Source organism: Cyphomyrmex costatus, unplaced genomic scaffold (assembly GCF_001594065.2).
Source record: "Cyphomyrmex costatus isolate MS0001 unplaced genomic scaffold, Ccosl1.0 scaffold815, whole genome shotgun sequence".
NCBI classification, from domain to species: domain Eukaryota; kingdom Metazoa; phylum Arthropoda; class Insecta; order Hymenoptera; family Formicidae; genus Cyphomyrmex; species Cyphomyrmex costatus.
In genome coordinates this window covers 585,982-607,890 of record NW_017280392.1, presented here as the reverse complement: position 1 = coordinate 607,890, position 21,909 = coordinate 585,982, and the positions used below count along the sequence as shown (strand labels likewise).

Sequence of the window (21,909 nt, the reverse complement as noted above, 5' to 3'; positions counted from 1 at the left end):
TTATATAATAAAAGAATAAAAATCCTTCTCCTCGACAAAAAATTTTGGATACGCCTATGCAAGGAATAAATATTAAAGCAATCTTATCAAGTTTGAATGGCTGACGCGACAATCTTTTTACAGAAATTCTTATACGATTGTCACCTACTTAGTTATTATATATGTATGCTTGTGTATATTTTAAATGAAATTTTAGACATTGTCTTCATTCGTGTATGTTTCGTAAGATTACCGTTTTCGCAGGTGTGCGGTACATTCATGATGCAATACGGATTGGGACACTCGTAAGACGTAAGGTTTAAGGTAGGCGCAGTGGCGTAGAAACGGTCAGTATCTTGCTGATGAAATTGGAAAAAAGCGCTGCTAATATTGAATATCTTGGAGTGTGCAAGTTCACGTCGAGAAACTGTGGAACAATATATACTTGCGTTGTTAACTAAAATTTATATACACATGGTTGTGGACAATGTTTATATTTTTTAAAAGACTGGAAAATTTTAAACGACGAAGAAAACTGAGGTGTCAACAAGAAATTATATCTTCAGGAAATGTTATAAGTTTCAATGCGATTAGTTTCGACATTATTTTGAAACTACTTATGCATTGTTTTAGTGAAGATCAACGAAGACCGGGTGAAATATCGATACGATATAAAGAACTTTTGAGTGGATTTTTTTATTATTTTCACCGTACTTGCTTTTGATTTTTCATCGGTACTTTCAGAGACACGAAGAAGAAAAGCGTTGTCACGAATTTCGAAGCTGCACACGCCCCACCAACGAGATGTCAGAATAAGTGCGTCCGCGCCAATGGGCGCGCGTGTTCGCGCGCGACCGTCGCTAGCCGCTAGCGTCGCGTCAGTTCGATCGCCGACGAATCAAGTCAAAGGGTAGGAGATGGTATGGTGAGCGTACCGGCGAGCGCGGTCAGAAGAAACGAGCGCGGCAACGGGCAGTTCGGCAATTGCGGCCCGGCACGTAACACGTAAGGTGTATGTATCCGTCGCGTAAGACGCTTCTTGCCACGTGGTGATACGCGAGAGCGCGTGCGTTTCTTACTTTTTCTGTTCTCTCTCCATTTTCCACTCTCTCTCTCTCTTCCGCTTTATATCTTCCTTAGCTTCCGCTTTCCCTCCGTCTTCTTCACATATGTCACCGCTAACCGCATCGCGTGCAGCCGCGGTAGTGCACACGCGGCACGCCGCCGCGACAATCGTTGCCCAAGCACTCCGATTCGTTGCGTGAAAACGTGCGTGACATTCGCGCGCGCGCGCGAGCGCGCGCGTGCTCCGATTTCGAAAAGAACTTTTAACACGACGCACGGAAGATGCCGGATAAGGTAGCGCCGGCGGAAAAGTTGGTGCTGTCGCAGTCCAAAGCTGCGAGATCTAACAGCGACGAGGGTATCAAATTGAAAAAGGAGTTGGGTTTGTGGAACGGCGTGGCGATCATCGTCGGTATCATCGTCGGCGCCGGTATCTTCGTGTCGCCCAAAGGCGTGCTTAGGAACAGTGGTAGCGTCGGCCAGGCTCTCATTGTCTGGATTTTCTCCGGGATCCTGTCGCTTATCGGAGCGCTATGTTACGCCGAGCTCGGTAAGTGATGAAATTCTGTTGAACGGTTGCTTTGAAATTTAAAATATAACGCGCTCGACGAGAAAGGAGAATTTAAAATATGGGATTAGTATATCGATTCTGTAATATGGCTCCAGGACGGGCGAGTTTTTTAATTCATCGATTGAATCAATCGCATTGTGCACAGACACAATTTTGTTCCATATAAAAGCTGCATTTGCACATAATGCGATTGATCAATCGATGAATTGAAAAACTCGCTAGACGTAGCTTAACGCTTGCCGCGCTGTGGAAGTAGACGCGCGGTAACCAATCATATCTTTGCTTTTATTGAAAAGCGGTAAATTGATTGGTTACTGGTGTTCTGTGTGCAAGAGCTGTGTAAGGGTGTCTCCTCATTACAGATGGAATTCCGGAAAACGAAATCTTGAAAAAATAATACGGCCAATCAAAATTATTTAATCTTTAACTAATAGGAATAAATAAACAGGATAAAGGTATAATTTTATGAACCGCTCTAACCGACCGTTTTAGTAACAAAAAGGATCAAAATTGACGAACATCAAGCATCAATTTTGATCATATGATCCTTTTTATCGCTGAAAATGTAAAGGTCTATAACGATCGAAGCTGGATCTTTAATGCTTAAATAATTCAACATGAATTTGTATAATATATACTATAATCGTATATTACTTTTCTAAAATTCCGTTTTTTCGCGAAATTTCGCTTATTATAATAAGCACTCTAATGTATCGTCTACAATACACGAAATAAGAAGTATGTAAGAATAAAAAATTGATCGATTACAGTTGAATGTGAGAAGAATAATCGACTATGATTAATCAATTTCTTACTCTTATTCGGATTGTAGGCGACGCCGGATTAGTCCGAATTTACAATAGGTGTTTTAAGCCTCAAGCCGTAAGAAATTTGTCCAATTACAGTTGAATGTGAGAAGAATAATTGACTACGATTCGTCCATTTCTTAAGACTTAAGGCTTAAAAATCTATTACATTTAGGACCGGTTATTTCATGTTCAGATGAATTATATGATAATTTACCTACCAGAGAAACAAAAAGTAAAAGCATGTGGGAGTAAGAAAGTAAGACAGTGAACTGAAGTTTACTGAAAAGTGGAACGACTCAGCCTTAATTATTTTATATTTTCGAAAAAAAAAAGTAGATATATTATAATACAGCAATTTACAACGTTTTGTTGTTACAACACGGATAAAGCTACAAAAATTTTCTAAAATAACACTGTCGTTGATATTATTAAGGTGTAAAGTAGTAATTATGTAAATTGGCTTTTTAGGAATATAGCGTTCTGTGGAATCGTAAGCTTACATATAATTTATATGTAACATTATAATTTATATGTATCGATATAAAATGATATGATAATATCATTTTATATATTCTTTGATACATAAGTCTTTCTATTCTTTGTCCGGAATCCATAGTCCGTTCTTAATCTAAAGATCAACTTAAGCAATGTCTAAAGACGTTAATACGGTTCTCTGATTGGTTCGCAACGTCTTAAGCACCGGCTTGACGTTCCGAACCAATCAGAGAACCGTATTAACTAAAAAATAACTTTAGGTAATATTAATATAGAAGAGTTTGTCTATATTAATATTACCTAAAGTTATTTTTAAAAAGAATTACTATATTTAAAAGTTCTATATTCTCTCTGCTATATTTATTAATTTGAGATATTTTTAGTCCCAAGAAACATAAGTATGTATTTTTTCTATTTGTTTGGTATATGATTTCTTTGTTTCTTACTCAACGATACTGTTACAACAACGATATGATATGTATGCGCACGTGGCACTGCCGTCTCATGTCTCAGCACTGCCATATGCTGATGCTTACACTTCTCGTATGATATCTCCATGTTCATAATTTGCCGACAATAACTTAAGAGAGAATAAGCGAATTCATTACATGACTGTTTTTTAACAGAAAAGGAAATATGAAAAAATAATATAACTTTGGATAATATATTTAAACATTTTTGAACTATGAACATTTTGTTTTATAAAATTATAGTTTAAAATTTTACGATGAATATAAAAGAAAGAAGTTCGAATAGTTTTAAAAACATTTTTGGGAAGATTAATTTTTTCTAATCACTATTATGAATATTAGAAAATAACGTAAATTAGTAATTTTTGTATTTTAGTAAAATATTTTCATGCGCATGCGCATGATAATAAGGAACTTAAACTAACAATAAGACACATGTAACATATACTTTATTTATCTTACCGATTATTTTTAATCTAAATTTTCAGCACATAGTTTCCTGTTTGAAGGATTATTTAATTGAGATTTGTTATTTGAAATGAGTTCACCGTCAGTTTCTCGTTATCTCGAGACATTACCGTGTCTTCAGTCTATACTTTATCTACTGATAAAAAAATGTTATAATTATCAGGTTGCTTATGCATTAAGTACAACAAAATATTATTGAGAGAGAGAGCTTAATTACATGTTGTAAGGTACTTCCGTGTTTTATTTTCAGTTATGATACATATTATAATACATATATTTACATTCTTATAAATATGTAAATTTATATCTGACTTATAAATTCGCTATTTTGCACCGCCACACCTAAAAGGCACAAAAATTAACTTCCGATATTAAAAATTGATTATGAAAACGATCATCGTTTAAAATCGAAGTTTATTAAATGACAATATAATCATTGACGATCGATTAACAACATTATCTGATCATTATCGATACTGAGTATTCATCGTTTTTAACACTAAGTTTTTTAATATTTCATATTTTCTCTTTGACGTCACTGCAGTTGTAATTGTAACTTTAATTTGATCTGCTTGAAATCAATATCGATTTTCCAACTTAGATATCTGAGCCAAACAAGATGCACACCTAATTTATTTTATTTATAAAAATTCTATTTATGAGGATATTGAAATGAACCAAGTGAGAATCATATTTTTACTTTTTTTATTCACAAAAATATATTGCTTATATAGAATATTTATATATAAATGAAAAAAAATTTTTTTAACTCTGATATTGAACATATAATTACATGTATATGAATATAACATATAGGGCTCAAATAAAAAATAAATTTAAAATAACAAAGAACAAAATGTCTATACCCAATAACGCCCAAGTTGTGTCCAATTTTCTATGATGCTTTAGTAATGTCCATTAATGCTATAGTAATGCTCTACAATACTCTAATGCATAACATCATATCGTTTATTATAATACACAGTTCTCTTAAGTTATGCCTTAATTCTGCAATGCCTTTAACAGTTTACCTCTTGAGAAAAACTAATCGCCGCCACATGGATAATTGGTACTCACGGTATATTATATGATACTTAACATACGTCTTAATTATGTATTTACGTATGTAACGTATAATATTAATTTTATAATCATAAAATATTTCTTTTTTATAACCATCTTTCAACCTAAATATAAAGTTCAGCGTGAGTTGATCTCATCGAGAACTCAAGCTGTAGGGAACATGTTAAACTACAAGCTTAATAGTTAAGATAGAAAAGACAAAAGAAGAAAATAGAAAATATAAGAAAAAACACATCTCAGAATTTGAGTCACGCGGCTTCGCCAATGAACGTGAAACTATAATGTAAGAATATAAAATGTTTTTTTTTTTTAAATATTACACGTAATAAAATACGGTCAAATATTATTTTGGAACAAATTTTTTATTAATGGTGAATTTTAATAGCGGTATTTATTGGTTTATAACACATTGGACTAATTTTCTGATTGGTTATCGCATTAGGATTTATTTGCAAGGGAACAAAGTCATTTTAATGCGCATTGAGCATCGATAAATGCAATAACACAGCATTGCACGCACGTACGTATATATGCGACCTAATTCGTGACCTGATGATAATTAAACAATGTTACTCGTGTTATCCACTATGAATAATGAATAATAGCGATATTTTTCAATCGAATGATTCCTGATACATCGAACCGAGCATTGAACCTTCCGCAATATTCAAGACGAAAATCGATTTGATATAGTATCTCTCCGCCCATCCGAGCTTTCTAACGAAATTCTGCATAAATAATATAAATACTAAATAGATAAACAAAAAATAATGATATAAAACATGATTGCACTATTTTCTTGTTGTAGATGTATAGTGCACATTATATACTTATATCTTTTTATGTCATGTTACTTTTTGTGTTCAATTTATATATTCTTATCTTAATTTATATATTTCTATTAATTTAAAAAAAATTTTTTATATTATTATATATTGACCGATATTCTAATTTTTAATTGTGTCTAAAGCGGCTAAGTATTTTATTGTATTCTTTTTCTTTAAAAATTCATATTATAATTTTTATGTTATAATCGCTTTTTTGTTTATTTACGAATTGACTCTCATTGTCCTTCACCTTGTTTTAATTATTATTTTCATATAAAGAGTCCTTCAACTTTAATTTTATTTGTTTTTTACTAAATTAATAAGAAAATAACATCTTTTCTCAATTTTATATAGGTACGATGATCCCCAAATCCGGCGGCGATTATGCATATATTAGCGATGCCTTCGGACCTCTGCCAGCATTCCTCTACCTTTGGGTTGCCTTATTCATCTTGGTACCAACAGGAAACGCAATCACGGCCCTTACGTTTGCACAATACATACTGCAACCTGTATGGCCTGGATGCGAGCCGCCGTATGCAGCGATTCGACTACTCGCTGCTGTAATCACATGTAAAATGAATAAATATTTTTTATTTTATTTTAATAATTTATAGAAAAAATACATAGTATGACCTGATTAAATACAAGAAGTGTTCTCTATGTTCTTTTTATTTTTTATATAATTATTAAATTATAATTTATAAATTTGAACACTCCCTATGGAAATAATTTTTAAAACCTTTCAGTTAATTGTAGATCTTTTAATATAATTGATTCCTTCTATTTATTATTACCTGTTCGTTATCCTTTTCAGGAATTGTAGACATTTGCATCAATTATTATAAATGTTGCATTATATATGTGTAATATATATATATATATATGTGTGTGAGTGTCAAACTGACCAAAAATATCTTGACGTGCATGAGTTGTAATATGAGACATAATTCGATATAACCCAAAAAAGCATTATTTATACTCTCGTCAGATTATTTATCATCCGCGACATGCGTACGACGAGCGCAACAACAACATATGGCAATTTTTCTATTTTATTTGTAGGTCTGTTAACCGTCATTAACTGCTATAATGTTAAATGGGCAACTAGAGTGCAGGACATCTTTACTGGCACCAAAATCTTCGCTCTAATAATCATTATGGTAGCCGGTGTCTGGTGGCTCTGCATGGGCCACACGGAAAACTTCCAATATCCGATGTCTGGCACTAATACTCAACCAGGTTATATCGCTTTGGCAGTTTATTCCGGATTATTCTCCTATTCAGGCTGGAATTATCTCAACTTCGTGACGGAGGAGCTAAAAGATCCCTATAAGTAATTGTCATAAATACAATTGGAAATTAAACTCTCCATAACTTTTTTGTATCCTTATTGCAATTCTTTTAATTTATAATAAAAAAAACGGAGTAATACACCAAGAAAAAAGATTCTAAATTTTAATAAATATTTGTTTAAATAATGTTAACTAAATATTTATCTACAGTAAATAAATATTTACTTGATAAAAAAATGATAGTAAAATCACAAATTAATTTATGATTCTTGTACTAAATAAATATCTTTGTATTTAGAAAATATTTAGTTGACATTATTTCAAACAAAATGTTTTATTAAAATTTATTCTATTTTTTTCAGTGTACAAGTCAAATCATGTTATTTACTTATTTTTGATAAAAAGTAATACGTTGCGCTATTAGTTTTTATAAAATTAATATTTGATTATTTATTCTTAAAATATTGTCTTATATTTTATTAGAAATTGATACGGAAAAAATGTTTGCATTGTTATATTATCGAAGCGCGTTTATATTTACGAAAACAATAACGTACGTAAAATTTTAATACAGACTTACAGAAACTTTTATGATAATTGTTGTTTTTTTTTATTTTCACAGGAATCTTCCGAAAGCGATCTGTATATCACTACCATTGGTGACAGTGATTTATGTTTTCGCGAACATCGCCTATTTCGTTGTACTCACACAGGATGAAATACTCGCATCGAATGCTGTAGCTGTTGTAAGTACACTTTTACACGTTAATAACGTTATTAATTTGATTGCGGAATATTAATCCATGATTGATTAGTTGTCAAATAATTGCACTCCCATGAATATTTTATCACCAAGAAACCAATTATTTGATTCTTTAATGTATAAAAATAATATAAATTTTGAAGAATAAATTTTAGGAAAAAAAAAATTTAACGGCGAACTTTAGTATTCACACAACTTGTATGCATTAAATTGCTTATAGCAATATTATATATTGAGCTGTAAATAAAGATGAATGTGTTGTACACATAAAAAGAATGATTTTGCTGAAACGCAAAAAGTTACAAAAGTTAGTTTGCAAAAGTTTACAATTTTGTTGAATAAGAGATCTGAAAAATAAATTAAACCATTAAAACAATTTTATTAAAAATTTTAATTGATTTTATTGAAATATCAAATTTTTTTGCAGCATTGCTTATTATTTTTTAGTTTCCAACAAATTATTTTGATGTGATCCAATAAAATTATTTTTAGATATTCAACAAAATTTTAAACTTTTCATCGAAATCCCTCTTTCTGTGTATGATTTCTTGCACGTGCGTTGCTGCTCTTCATCGAAGCAAGATACTCGATAAAAAGTCAAGAGCTTGTACAGTATTGCGAGAAGTGAAACACCAATTTAATTCAATCCATTTCATACAGAAGAAATTATGCAATCCTGCAATTACTTTATGCTGTGATCAAGATTTGTTCCACTTTTACCAGCATTAAAACAGAATTTCCTTTCTAGACCTTTGGCGATAAACTACTGGGCGTTATGTCATGGATCATGCCGTTCTTTGTGGCATGCTCGACTTTTGGAGCACTGAATGGCGCGATCTTCGCGTCGTCCAGGTTATTCTTTGTCGGTGCCCGAAACGGACACCTCCCCACTGCCATTGCTTTCATTAATGTTCGCAATTTAACACCGATGCCATCCCTCATCTTCCTCGTAAGTATCACACCCTTATGAAACGTGAAGAGAAAATAATGATTAAAAAGAATTTATTATATAGAATTAATTACGATCTAATTAATTTGGTTGGATAAATTAATTAATTTGATTATATAAAATTACGAAAATAAAAAAAAAGTATAAATAATTAATTTTATATAATAGAATTAATTTAATATTCTTTATTATATATAGCAAAATTTATTTGTATTCGTCAATATTCAGGATTTGTAATGAAAATATTTAAAAATCCAGACATTTGAAAATAATGCTCTTTTTTATACATTTCACATAACATCGATCTTTTGATCTATTTATATTTTAATTCTTAAGAATAGAACCTGAATAAAATAAATAAATATCACGAATTCAATTTTATGATAATTAAGTGCTATAGTCGCTTATTTTAAAAAATGATATCTTGATAGTGAATATATGTATATATTTATTTCTAGTATTATTTTAATCATTAATGATAACTGAATAATTTTTAAAAAATTATTTTATTAGTAAAAGAGAGTTTCATCAATATACGTTATCATCATAATTATAGAACGGTGTGTATGTTTGCACAGTGGCATTTGTTCGGTGATAACGGGATGTGACAATGATTTATATAGCTGTAACGATCATGAACACTTCAATAATTGACATATCGGAATTAATCTACAAAGATATTGAATTTATCATGAAATTTGTTTGTTCGAATTCCAATAATACCACATTTGTTCATTTATACGATATAATACTATACCCAAATATTTTGACTGTAGAAAAATTGTTCTATATAATTGTTAACTACTTTATAGAAACTTTTAGCTGCAGTATATGTGTTTCGGAATATTTTACTTTAGAGAAAATATCACATCTTTAACGAAAGATAAGCTTTATTATACTTAACGTTGAAGTAATCTGCACTTTGTGTGTGATAATTCGGCCCGTCCAATTGTCGGGAATAGAATTAATTGACGTGTATAAATCGGATCCCGCGAAATTACATTAAAGCCGGCGTCTTAATGAAATAAACGAAGCCAGCCGGATCAGAGCAGGCCGGCAGACACACAGCGGCATGCTATTATGCAGCTCGACATTTTGATTTGCGGTTCGTTAATTGAGAGCGGTAAATTGATCCTTTCACGTCGCTCCCTGGCCCCGTATCTCTTTGACGATTAATAGCGGAAGTTTGCTCGCGATGTCTATTCCTTTCTATGAACGAATTAAAAGGATCGATTACGTCTTTAACCACGCTTAAATGTCACGCTATCACAATAATGCAAACATACTAACTATAAAATATAGATATAATTAATTGTACGATGTTTAATACAGATGTAATTTGTTCTGAGATATTAATTATCTTTTTAATATTTCAACGATAACTTTTGAAATACAAGAAATTCAGATAATCTAGATATCCGTAAATTCCACGTGTTAAAAATCTATCTTAGTTAATTTAAAAAATTAATTTTTTTTAAATAAAATGTCAATTTTAGATTTTGATATAAAATTATCTGGAATCAAGTGTTTTAATTATCGCGATTTGCAATCAGTTCTAAAAGCGCTGATACGCACGCGGAGCAATTTTTCTATTCTTGTAGTCGGACTCCAATTCCGAGCGTTAAACTATAATTTCCGTTTCTAGTGCATTATCACCCTGATACTCCTCATCATAGAGGATGTCTACGTACTAATAAATTATGTCAGCTTCGTTGAGGCTCTATTTACCACACTGTCCGTGTCTGGTCTATTGTGGTTACGTTACAAAAAGCCCGAACTCCATCGTCCGATAAAGGTACGCGCAATTTTGTTATATTTAATTTGTATAAAATATTATATCTATGCATCTTCCATTTTTCTATTCAATCGCAAATCTCATTTCGCATATTTTATCCTTTAGGTTTCTATCATTTTGCCAATCATTTTCTTCATAATCTGCGCATTCTTGGTCACCTTACCATGCTACGTCTCGCCATGGGAAGTAGGCGTGGGTATAATCATAATCCTTTCTGGCATTCCTGTGTACTGTATATTCATCGATTGGAAAACTAAGCCCGCCTGGCTCATCAATGCATCCCGTAAGTATAGATGAGCTTTAGAACTGTGTTTAGAACAAGCTGCTCAAATTTATGCAAATATATATAATATTATATATATTACATATATTATTTATATATGCTGTATACTATATGTTTATATGTCATTATTACATTTTGCAGATAAATTCAATATAGCATGCGCAAAACTATTCATGTGCGTACAAGAAGATAAGACGGAGTGAATGCTCAAAACTCGCGCGCGCACGCGCGCGTACACACACACACATAATCTTTACGACAAACTCCGAACTGAGACATTCGAATTTAAGAGTGCATTCCGCACGTGCCGTACTTTTTCTTAGATAGATAGAATATATGTATAGTTCTGAATAGATACAATGTGTTGATCATTGTTGTCTATCATCAAACTATTGCATGATTGCATAAGTATTAACGATAATGCGCGAGCGACCGACACAGCACGGCCGTCATCGATAGATTCATTTTACTTTTTATATTATATAATATATATGTATATACATACAGATACATTTGCGGAAGTAATTTTTATACATATACATATATTCCTAATTATTTATTGTTTAATAAGTGCCTGTACGCGCCATTTCTACAGTCTAGCATGTAAATTGTATTCGAGTGCCAATTCTTGATACTGCCTGGCGTATTCGAAATGTAGGTTTTAATATATATATATATTTAGGATAAATATTTTTTTATTACATAATATGTACATGTATATGTGCCACATTTTTATTGGACTTTACAAGCTCATAAATATAAAATAATAGAGTTGTATTTATGAAGGCACAATATAAATAGAATTTAGCAAAATTATTAAACATCAATAGAATTCATACAATTTCGATAAATCCAAATTTTTAAGGACTTTACATCAATTATAGCATTTTATTTATTCGCTTTTATGAGAACTATCATCACGTATCTAATCATTTAAATCTAAATTAATCTGAATTTAGTGAAATATACTGAAGTATACTGATTTCAATTCCTAATTGTATATAAAAAAGAGTAATGTAAAGTTTGTATACGTCATACGTAAATATAGTCCCGATTGAAAGTTTATGAGAAATGTATAAAGGATTCTGTTTCGATTAACTGTAGGTAAATACGTACATGCAACGTTACATTATGTAATTAGTTAGTGCATATTTCTTTTCCCAATGGAAAAAATGACCTGAGAAAGTAAATCCTTTTTTACTTTCAATTATCTAAAGAATATATATATATTTTCTGTTTTAAATGAATTAACTATCTGTACGATATTGATTAAGCACACATTAACACAACATATATGTATATTAAAAATTAAATATCATAAATGAAGAAGTTTAAACAAAGTCATGAATTAACGAAAGTGATTTTAAAAAATTAAATATCCATCTAAAGAATCTTATAATCTCTCGAATGACATTCATGTTTTCAATTATTGTCTAAATAATATTTGTACTCTAATCAGATAACTGTTCAAATATTGATAAGAAATTATTTTGTAAGACAAATTACATTCAAGAATGACTAAATATGTGTCTTATATATATGTGAGCAAACAGATTACATATTTTTTAAAACAGAATAATAGGCTATTTATATAAAATGGCATAATCATAAGTAACATATTAATGACAAATTATGTGTGAATAAGAATAGATATGTATGTATACTTTAATACTAGAAGGACTGGATTTGACTATCCCCCTAGAAAGACCCAGTAAAATTCCTCCTAATAGAAGCCAATTTGACTCCAAATTTTTCGTAAACAAATAAAAAAAAATGAAATGTATAGATAATTATTTTAAATCTTCTAACTTGATCAAATACTTCGCTCGCAATTCCTTCACCATTCATCCTCACGTGATAGTAAAAGTTTTTGTTATGACTCCGTTTCGACAAATGTTTTACTTTGCAATTTTAATTTGGTGGCCAGTAACAGAATCTTATCATTGTCATTAGTAAAATATTTAATTTGTCAACTTTTAAATAAATTTAAAAAAATTGTAAAGGTCTACTTATCGTCAAAACTGTATAATTTGTAACAACATTGTTTCTCTCAACAGTCATAAAATAAAATTTAACTGTTCGAAGGTGAAGCGAAACAAATAAATTCATTTTTTTATATTAATATATACGTTGTAAGATTTTATAATTGCGTTTGTTAATTGCGCCGCTATGCTTTCATTAGCTTTTTTATATATTCAAAAGTTATATAGCAGTTTGAATTTCGCAAGGAGCCAAATTAGCTGCCTCGGTCTTTCTAGTGTTAAAGGAATTTATAGAGAAAAAAAACAAATCTTTGAATAGCAATTTTATTCCAACAGATTTGATAAAATGATGTTGTAAATTACTTTTAAGTATACCTTGCAATTAGCTTGTAAACTGTTAGCGGAGATAGGAAAGATTAGCACTCTCTTATACTATACATTTTATTCGTCATTTCTAACGAACCCTGCACTAATTATTGAAAAATTAGGTCCTGATGAGTTAATTTTTACATTGTTGTAACTTATAATGATGAATAAGAAATGTCATGTACACATATAACACGTATAATGAATAATTCTTGAGCGATAGAGTACGGACCAAAGGTGTTCTGTGAATTTCCAGATAGCGTGTTTTATTTGTTACTGACATGTTAATCGCATATAAGTATGTGTTGATTCTAAATTGCATCAATTGAGTTATCGCATTTGTTAGCAAATTGTTGTCTTCGTGATATGACAACTTTAGGTATTAATTTGTCAACAAGTTGTCGACAACTTTAATCGTTATCACAAAAATTCGTATTATTGCCGTCATGTTTTCCATAATAATCTATAGGACCGTAAGATGTATTACTGATAACTTAATTGAATACTACTATCTTGCTGTAAAACTGCGCTGGTAATGTTTTCTAAAATTTTGAGAGTAAATCTCATTTTGAAAAGTGAAATCTACTCATCCTTAAAAATTGAAAATTGAACCATTCTTTCTCAATATTGGCACAATTTTTAATCTTAAGAATAAAGTTTCACTCCAAATAATTTAGATAGATGGTTATCTACGTATCCACAAAATAGTTACCAGTAACATATAATTACAAGATTTATAGATTTACAATTTTGCTAAGACACTTGGTTATCTGGACACTATAGTTTTATACTTTTGATATACTGCAACTCAAGAGCTATCCATTATTTGAGTAATGTGTATGTAATATTTTTTGTTCATCATATTACAAGCTACAACATATATAAAAATTAACTCATTTCACCGGGACCTAATGTTTCATATAACTAGTATGAAGTCCTTCTATAATGTGTTGTATACTTGTATGGTGAAAAAAGTATACGTATGCCTGTCGTCAAACTATTGTTACTACGGCAAATAGGCCAAAAGTATTATTAATACTTGTCAAATTACAACAGTTTCTCATGTATTTGTAAATATTTTATTTATATTTAATTTTTATCTCACACACTTTATTTTTTAAAAGACTTACTTTTGAAAAATCTTGTACAGATATTACTTCTCGACGCCATATTAAAATCAATCAATTGAATAATTAATTAGGTCTCTTCTTAATATAAATACACTTTATGATATACGTTCATTCACAATGAGTGTTTACAGTCGCGCGAATCTTTACGATCAAATATTAATTTGAAATTTTGCGAAGAGATATATATTTCGAATTTGTTATTATATTTGTTGTTATATATTTATTTGGCACGTACAATATATGTCCAACATAATGACTGTATATACAAAAACATTTCTGCAAATAGTCGATTAAAAAATGCATAGAAAACCGTTTATACATAATAGATAGTATATTGTTGAGTCTTAAAAAAAGAAACTATTGAAGAAGCTCATAATCAAGACTTTTGTTTCTGCGGAAATATTTGAACACATATATGTTTTCCCTTCAAAAATATTGACATAAACTAAAAGTGAATAAACAGTCATACTATTTAGTATTATTTTCGTTGTTCGTATGTACATGTTCCATCAATTCTTCAATTATTTAACAATAACAACAACAAATACACATTATTGAGCAATTCCTTTTTTTCATTTCTTTATCGAAACGAAAGTTAATGAAACAGAATATTCCGTTATGAGCTTCCATGTTCAATGGGTAAACCTTATTTATGTGGTTACATTTTATCGATTCAAAAAATGTAAATAAGAATAACATTGTAATCTTAATAATTTCAATTTGGCATAATGATATAAATATAAATATTTGTAAAAAAATTTCAAGATCTTTAAAAAATATCTCTTTAATAAAGTGTTTTCGTATCTTTTTTTATATAAATATCAAAGTAATACTTTGGTATTCGAGATATACTTTTGTATATATTTATTTCTTCATTACTGAAAAAGGAACAAGTAATTAAATTAAAAAATAGGAAATTTGTTTAAAGATCTTGAAATTCTTTCTCTTTAGGTTCTTACGTATTTTTATTACAAAAATTGAAAAATGACTAAAAAAAACTTCCACGCGTGCTGTGTTCAAACTCTGTACTCTTTCTGGTTATATCTACTTGTGCATTCTTCTTGCTGCAATTAAGCAACAAAATTACACTTTGACTTTCCTAATGCAACAAAAAAATTATTGCCGGCGTCTCCAGAAAATTAGGAAAAAAATCATATCGATTTGTGCGCCTCTTCTCAAGCAAAAAACACAGAACTCTTTCAATTTTCTACGATGAAATATTCTGCAATCAACCTTCAGCGAGCGGTGGCGTCACCCAGCCATACTTCTCGTGTGTTCTCACCAGATTCTTAAATGTCTCCTCGGCCAATTGTCGATTGTACTCCTTATTCGGTTTTGATACTCTTGCCACTTGTGCCTGTCGAGATAAAAGCTTCACATAAATCTAGGAAATCAATATGAACACAGTGACCAATATTTTTTTTAAATTCAGCCTTTGTTTTATTTATAAACGATAAGATAAAATTAATTTTTTTAAAAATTGATTGAAAAAGGACTATACATAACATTTTCCATGTTTGTATATAATATACTCGCCGACTCGCGTAAAGGAGGCACGGCAGTGTCGCTGCGCCTGGCTTAGCGCCGAGACACTACCGTGATATTCTAGATGATTACGATAATGTGATACATAATACTATTACATATATCATTATATTATCGTTATAATATATTTTCATGAGACAGTGTATCTGGAATTATTAATTATTTAGTACAGATCCAAAATAGTGCTTACCTGCCCCTTCACAACACTGGCTGCAAATTGCATGATCATCGACTCAACGCTATACGCGCAGCACCATCCTCTCGGTGTAAGGAGTTCCATGCAGATAGCACCGCCGTGCATCACAAAGCCCTGATCGATTCTCGGTGAAATTACCCTCATAAAAGGTGGCGCAAATGGAAACTCCTTTGGAAAAATTACATGCAGCAATATGTGAGGTATCTTTAATTCACGCATATCGGCTGCTAGCTTGCTGTCTGGATCAATTTTATGCAGTCGAACAAACCACTCAAAGACGTTATCATTGACAAGCTCCACGGTGAAAGTAGAATCGCCGCATTGTGTTCTTTGGATCCTGTTAAACTCTTTCATTAGTCGACGCAAACCGATGTCCTTGTCATAGACAGCTTTGCAATCGTTGTTGTCCTGTATGAGTAAAGCCTGGTTTGAAATTCTCAGGCTATCTCAGGATATCCAAAATCTGATTACAGAATTATGGATACAGAAGCTATTCTATTATGCTTATTTATCGAAAAACAATGATTAGATCCTTTTTGTGATCTGTTACTAATTAATCAATCGAGAATTCCACACACCTTTGCGGACTTCTTTGCCTTGAAGAAACAACTACGATTAGTGTGAGTGGAATCTGGATTCTCCAGTATCGGTCCATCCATTGGAGTAACGGCATCTGGACGGTGGTGACGATTTAGGAGTCTCCTCGACGGCGAATTGGTTGAGCTACTGGCTCCCTCCGGCTGAGCTATCTTATCAGAAGACCGAAAGAGCTTCCGGATGGCAGCTACCACTTTTTCCTTGGATTTCGTAGACATGGTGAAAGTATCGTGTCGTTTTTTTACAAGGTCTCGCTACGCTCTATGTTTAAAAAATTTTTATTCGTAAGAAATTTTCAAGACCAGCTGTCTTATGCATAAAAATGATGTCTAATTTTTTATATTTTTAGACTAGATACTTCAAAGAAGAAAAATTAAACAAATTTGTACACAAAAAAGAAATTAAAGGTATTGTAAGAAAAATTATATCAATAAAGTATAAATTGTTTGAGTTTCAATCAACACAAAACAATATGATTTAGGTTTTTAAAAAGTTTTCCTATAGTATGATATATACAAATTCATATTATAAAGAATGATTCCCGAAATTCGATTAATTATACTATAATATAACTCTAAAATTCATTTATTAATTTCTCTAAACAGATTAAATATATTGTCATTTAAATTATATATATAATAATATATTTTCAGAAAATGTGGATACTTTGCTTGAAGATAACATATTTTAAAAATACTTTACGAATGTCGATGAGCTCCTATTTGAGTTTTTAATTTTTCGAAGTAGAAAACTTTTATAAATGCTTATAAAATAATTTTTCAAATATTTAAAAGTTTACATTTTCTGATTTTTCAACAATTCATCGAGAAATTCACTGTGCCAAAATCCATTATGCCAATTCCTATTAATCAATCTTGTTTAAGTTATAAAATTATTTATTTTCATTAGAAAATTTGTCGACAATGTTAGCATTTGTTTTAAAGTTGTACAAGGGTGTGGAGCAGAGATCTTTCTACGGAATTTTGGCTATGCAGAACGAATCGAATATTACCGAGATTTATTAACTATAATCTAATATCGAGCTTACCCATTCTCATTATCGGTCTTACATCGCTTACAGTTGACAGATTGTCAACATAAGACTATTGTATACCACATGGAATATGCAAGAACGGTGAAGATGCAACCACTGAACAAGAACAGTCTCCACCCTCGTTAAACCACCAATCGACGTCAGCCACGAAAACGACTGAAGGGATAGACGCCGACGCCGACGTCAACGACGATACCGGCGCTACCGTCGTGAATGGCATAGTTGGCTCCCTTATCGATCCAATTTGCATGACCGATAAGAGGATAGCGCGACTGATAGCGCAAGCTGCGCACAAACATATAGCCGTTTTTTTTCCATCGATAAATCGGTTGAGTCAACTATGTAACTTTTTCTTAGAACGGAAATATACAAAGTGAAACAATTTTTAGTACAACGTGTATATATATATATATATATATATATAACACGTACATAAATACATAAAAATTTTCACGTTTCCACTCTAGAAAAAAAATTACATAATCAATGTAAATAAATTTTATATCAAAGGGTTTAAGGACAGGAATATTTTCTAACATTATTTGCATTAAAATTTCAAAATTTAATTGTTTTCAACAAATGGTGACTGCATACTTCAAATGTTTACTGAAATACCAGCAAATTTCGTCGAAAAATATAATATAGATATTATTAAAATTAAAGGCAATGGAAATGAAACATTCTAGAGCGAGAAATAAAAGAAAAATTTAGAGATATATGTTTCTCTGATGAAAACATTTTGTTGAAATTACTTCATATTTTGGAACATTTTAACGAAATTGCTATAAAAATTTACTGAAATTAAACTGAAATTTTTCTAAAATGTTGAAATTTTATTGAAGAGTTCCAAAACGTAGATTAATTTCATCGAAATTTTTCCACCAGAGCAATTGTATACACAAAAAATATAGGTTTATTTTTTTATGTATTTATCCATGGTCTTACAATATATGTGTTCAGGTATCTATTGGTGAATAGAAATACCAGGATATGTTTAGCCACATATGCGAACACAAGTAGGCACGATAGATATTGGATCCACACCCATTTCAATTCTTCCCACACGCTCGGCTGATAGTAAATAAAATTCTCCACGTAAAACAATTCGCCAAAGACGACTACAGGTTCGTCATTAGAGAAGCCTGTTCTCCACGTTACCCGCTCGTTCGTGATTCTGGCAGAGACTATAAGATAAATATACTTTTAATAATTCCACGTGTTTATGCTAATTGACAAAATTTTTTTCGAAAAATATGAACGTACGTACACTTTCGGTTAAAACTATACAATAGCAATTCGGGTAGAGAATAATCGGATAATTCTATGCTGTGGTTGTATGTTTCGTAGAGGCCCTCACTACGCAAAAGTCCTTTTTGCCGTAGCTCCAGATCGCCGAAAAATCTTATCTCCTGAACCTCATGGTTTAATATTTGATTAAACACGCCTATAGATTCTATCGTCGCTTGGATAAGATGCTATAAAATAAAGAAAATTCGTTAAAGCTGTGTAATCAGCAAATTTACAATCAACAGCACAAATCAACCTTTAATTGAAAATTGAAGAACAGCAAAAGTCGTAGAGATTTCACTGGCTTGTCCGTGTAAAACTGAGCTTCAAATCTTAATGAATCTTTCTGTCCATCATTGTTTAGATCGTTCTCTCGTACCTGAATAAAAAAAATTGAAATATAAAAATAACACTTAAATAATAAATATAAATAACTGACGCCAATAATAAATAAGAATTATATTAATTTTGCATACACGATCTTTAAATTAGAAACGGAAGGAAAATTGGAAAAAAATGGAATAAAAAATTTGTATTTAAATATAAAACGTGTTTACAAACAAATTTTGTATTTTTTAACATATTAAAATAATGAAGAAGCAACCTTGATTATTGTACAATGATCTTTAATATCATTCTCCTTGTATGTCGTAAAAGTGGAACACACGATAGGCTCTTCAAGAGAATCTACCTCCGCAAGTAATAGGTATTTATATATGAAGTGTACATCAGGCATTTCTGCATGCATCCGATTTTTCATCCAGATACCTGAAATTTAAAAAAATTAATTATTATAAGGTAAGTTTTTAAATTCATCGATTGATCAATCGCATTGTGCGCAGATGTAATTTTGTTCTGTAAAAGCTACATTTTTCGCCCATACTATCGTAAATCACCGCATATACCTATGTCTAAAATCGATGATACAAAAGTCAGATTGATTTTTACCTCCTGTATTGTAGATTATAAAAAGTGGCGTAATCAAAGATAAAACAATGAATAAGAAGACAATAATCGAGGCAAAAGAATATATCCTACTCTTATACTTGTAAGTGACAGAACTTGAAAATATTTCGATCGCTGCCATTGTGATGCTATATTCGTTGCCGCGGCAACGTCCACATCGAACAAGAAAGTATGTAGAATGTATATAGATATGGACATTATAAACTAGAAAATTAAGGCTATGAAAAGTATATTATATAATATATATTAGGATACGATCAATATAATGCTATTCTAAATGTTTTGAAGCAATCTTTAATTGATAAATTAGTAAATTTTTTTCTTTCTTCTGATTGTTCAATAAGATACCTCAAAGCATTGTAATGAGACTTTGACCATAGTCAAATTTTACCGATCTTTAAAATATTATATCTCCGCTTCCAAAGAGATGATTTTTCTGGATGTTTTAAAAGATAAAATCTCAACTTTAATTAATAGCCTCAATCGTACCAATGTTATATAATACTTTAATTTTAAGCAAAGCTTAAAAATCTTTCTTTTTTTAAAGCCTATAGAATATATTAGAAGGATCCAAAAAGAGACATTTTTCGCTTTAAGTTTTAAGTCTCGCTTAAAATCAAAATAATAGCATTGGTATATTTTTCGCTCCATTAAAAGATTTTTTTTCACAAAAACCAGAAATAGATTGTATTAAAATTCTGAAATTTCTATGACTTTTTACAGCTATTCACAGGCAAAACAAGAATGAAGAAAAATGTCATCGTATAGATTTTAAAGTCAACTTTTTTCTTTAAAGTAATATCCCGAACATATTACACATTGCATCCACATTCTAAAAAATTAAAATTTTGACTTTTACAATAGAAATGATCCTATTTTGCTACTATTTTAGATAAATAACTTTTAACAAGTTAATGAATCTAAATAAACTTTTACATTATTAATTTGAATTTTATTATTATTATTCAATATTCGTGCGCGCGCGTTTCTGCACACTAGATACGAAACACTTGCCGCGCAATAAAATGTGATGTGATGCAAAGCAACGGTACGCTTGCTGAGTGATTGAATATGATTGGTTAGATCTGTAAATAACAACCAATTATGTTCACTTCCATTGGCTACCGGGAGTGCGGTCAAACTACAAATGCTTTAAAGCGTTAGATTGACCAATCAAAAGAAAGAATTGGTATATATTTCAAGAATGATTGGTCAATTTGTAAAATTTTACAAATTGACCAATCAAGATTCAAAGCATTTGTAGCATCGCGTTGGCCGTACCCACGTCACACATTGCTGCGTAAAAATAAAAATTGTAATTGATTCTACTTTAATTTTTACGAATTTATTAATTTTTACAATTTATAAATTTAAAGAAATTTGCGGGAATGGATGATAAATGTCGGACCAATCACAAACCGGGGAGAAGGTGGCCAGACTCTTATTAGAGGGTCACTAATGCATAAGGAAATGGGCAAATGAAATTTCTTATGCACATGCTTTATGCGTTATGTAAAAATGTGTGTTTCTCGCTTTTAAAAAGCGATAACTAGTAACGGTAATTTGTTAAGCCCATGGCACATAGAAAAACGTAAGGCCGTAAACGTAATCAGTAAGCGAATTGACCAATCACAGTTGAGAACGTAAGCAGCCGCCGCTTACGTTCTCAACTGTGATTGGTCAATTCGCTTACTGATTACGTTTACGGCCTTACGTTTTTCTATGTGCCATGGGCTTAACCATTTCCGCCTCTAGTGTGCAGGAGGAACCAACAAATAGGTCGGTATTTCAATATGCAAGTCATATGATCAAAATGAACCCTTGATAATGGCTGCGTTCAGCAGTGAAAAAAATTTGCACCTGTTGTAAAATCTTTAACATGATTGGTCTTGCTCTTAATTCCTTACTGGATCTGAATGTATGAATCAACCATG

At 31.0% G+C, this 21,909-nt stretch overlaps 2 protein-coding genes across 2 annotated transcripts; one reads left to right on the top strand and one right to left on the bottom strand.

Moving 5' to 3' along the window:
- The first annotated feature begins 1,326 nt into the window (after window positions 1-1,326).
- Window positions 1,327-11,195, top strand: mnd (L-type amino acid transporter minidiscs). Its single transcript, XM_018549397.1, has 8 exons — window positions 1,327-1,594; window positions 6,122-6,340; window positions 6,833-7,103; window positions 7,685-7,808; window positions 8,574-8,774; window positions 10,420-10,569; window positions 10,675-10,852; window positions 10,994-11,195. Exons 1-8 carry the CDS (start codon window positions 1,327-1,329, stop codon window positions 11,053-11,055), a joined length of 1,473 nt encoding a protein of 490 aa, XP_018404899.1. The 3' UTR covers window positions 11,056-11,195.
- Window positions 11,196-15,309: 4,114 nt separating this feature from the next.
- LOC108781423 (uncharacterized) lies at window positions 15,310-20,096 on the bottom strand. Its single transcript, XM_018549375.1, has 8 exons — window positions 20,048-20,096; window positions 19,614-19,777; window positions 19,266-19,388; window positions 18,986-19,197; window positions 18,657-18,896; window positions 16,650-16,923; window positions 16,066-16,479; window positions 15,310-15,687 (listed from the first exon to the last, which is right to left on the bottom strand). Exons 1-8 carry the CDS (start codon window positions 20,094-20,096, stop codon window positions 15,559-15,561), a joined length of 1,605 nt encoding a protein of 534 aa, XP_018404877.1. The 3' UTR covers window positions 15,310-15,558.
- Between the last annotated feature and the right edge of the window lie 1,813 nt (window positions 20,097-21,909).

Coding starts and splice junctions, on each gene's coding strand:
- mnd (XM_018549397.1), top strand. CDS start 1,327: ATGCCGGATAAGGTAGCGCCGGCGGAAAAGTTGGTGCTGTCGCAGTCC. Junction 6,341..6,832: donor ACTCGCTGCTGTAATCACAT/GTAAAATGAATA, acceptor TTTTATTTGTAG/GTCTGTTAACCGTCATTAAC. Junction 8,775..10,419: donor TGCCATCCCTCATCTTCCTC/GTAAGTATCACA, acceptor TTCCGTTTCTAG/TGCATTATCACCCTGATACT.
- LOC108781423 (XM_018549375.1), bottom strand. CDS start 20,096: ATGGCAGCGATCGAAATATTTTCAAGTTCTGTCACTTACAAGTATAAG. Junction 19,389..19,613: donor ATCATTGTACAATAATCAAG/GTTGCTTCTTCA, acceptor TTTTTTATTCAG/GTACGAGAGAACGATCTAAA. Junction 15,688..16,065: donor CCAGTGTTGTGAAGGGGCAG/GTAAGCACTATT, acceptor TTATCTCGACAG/GCACAAGTGGCAAGAGTATC.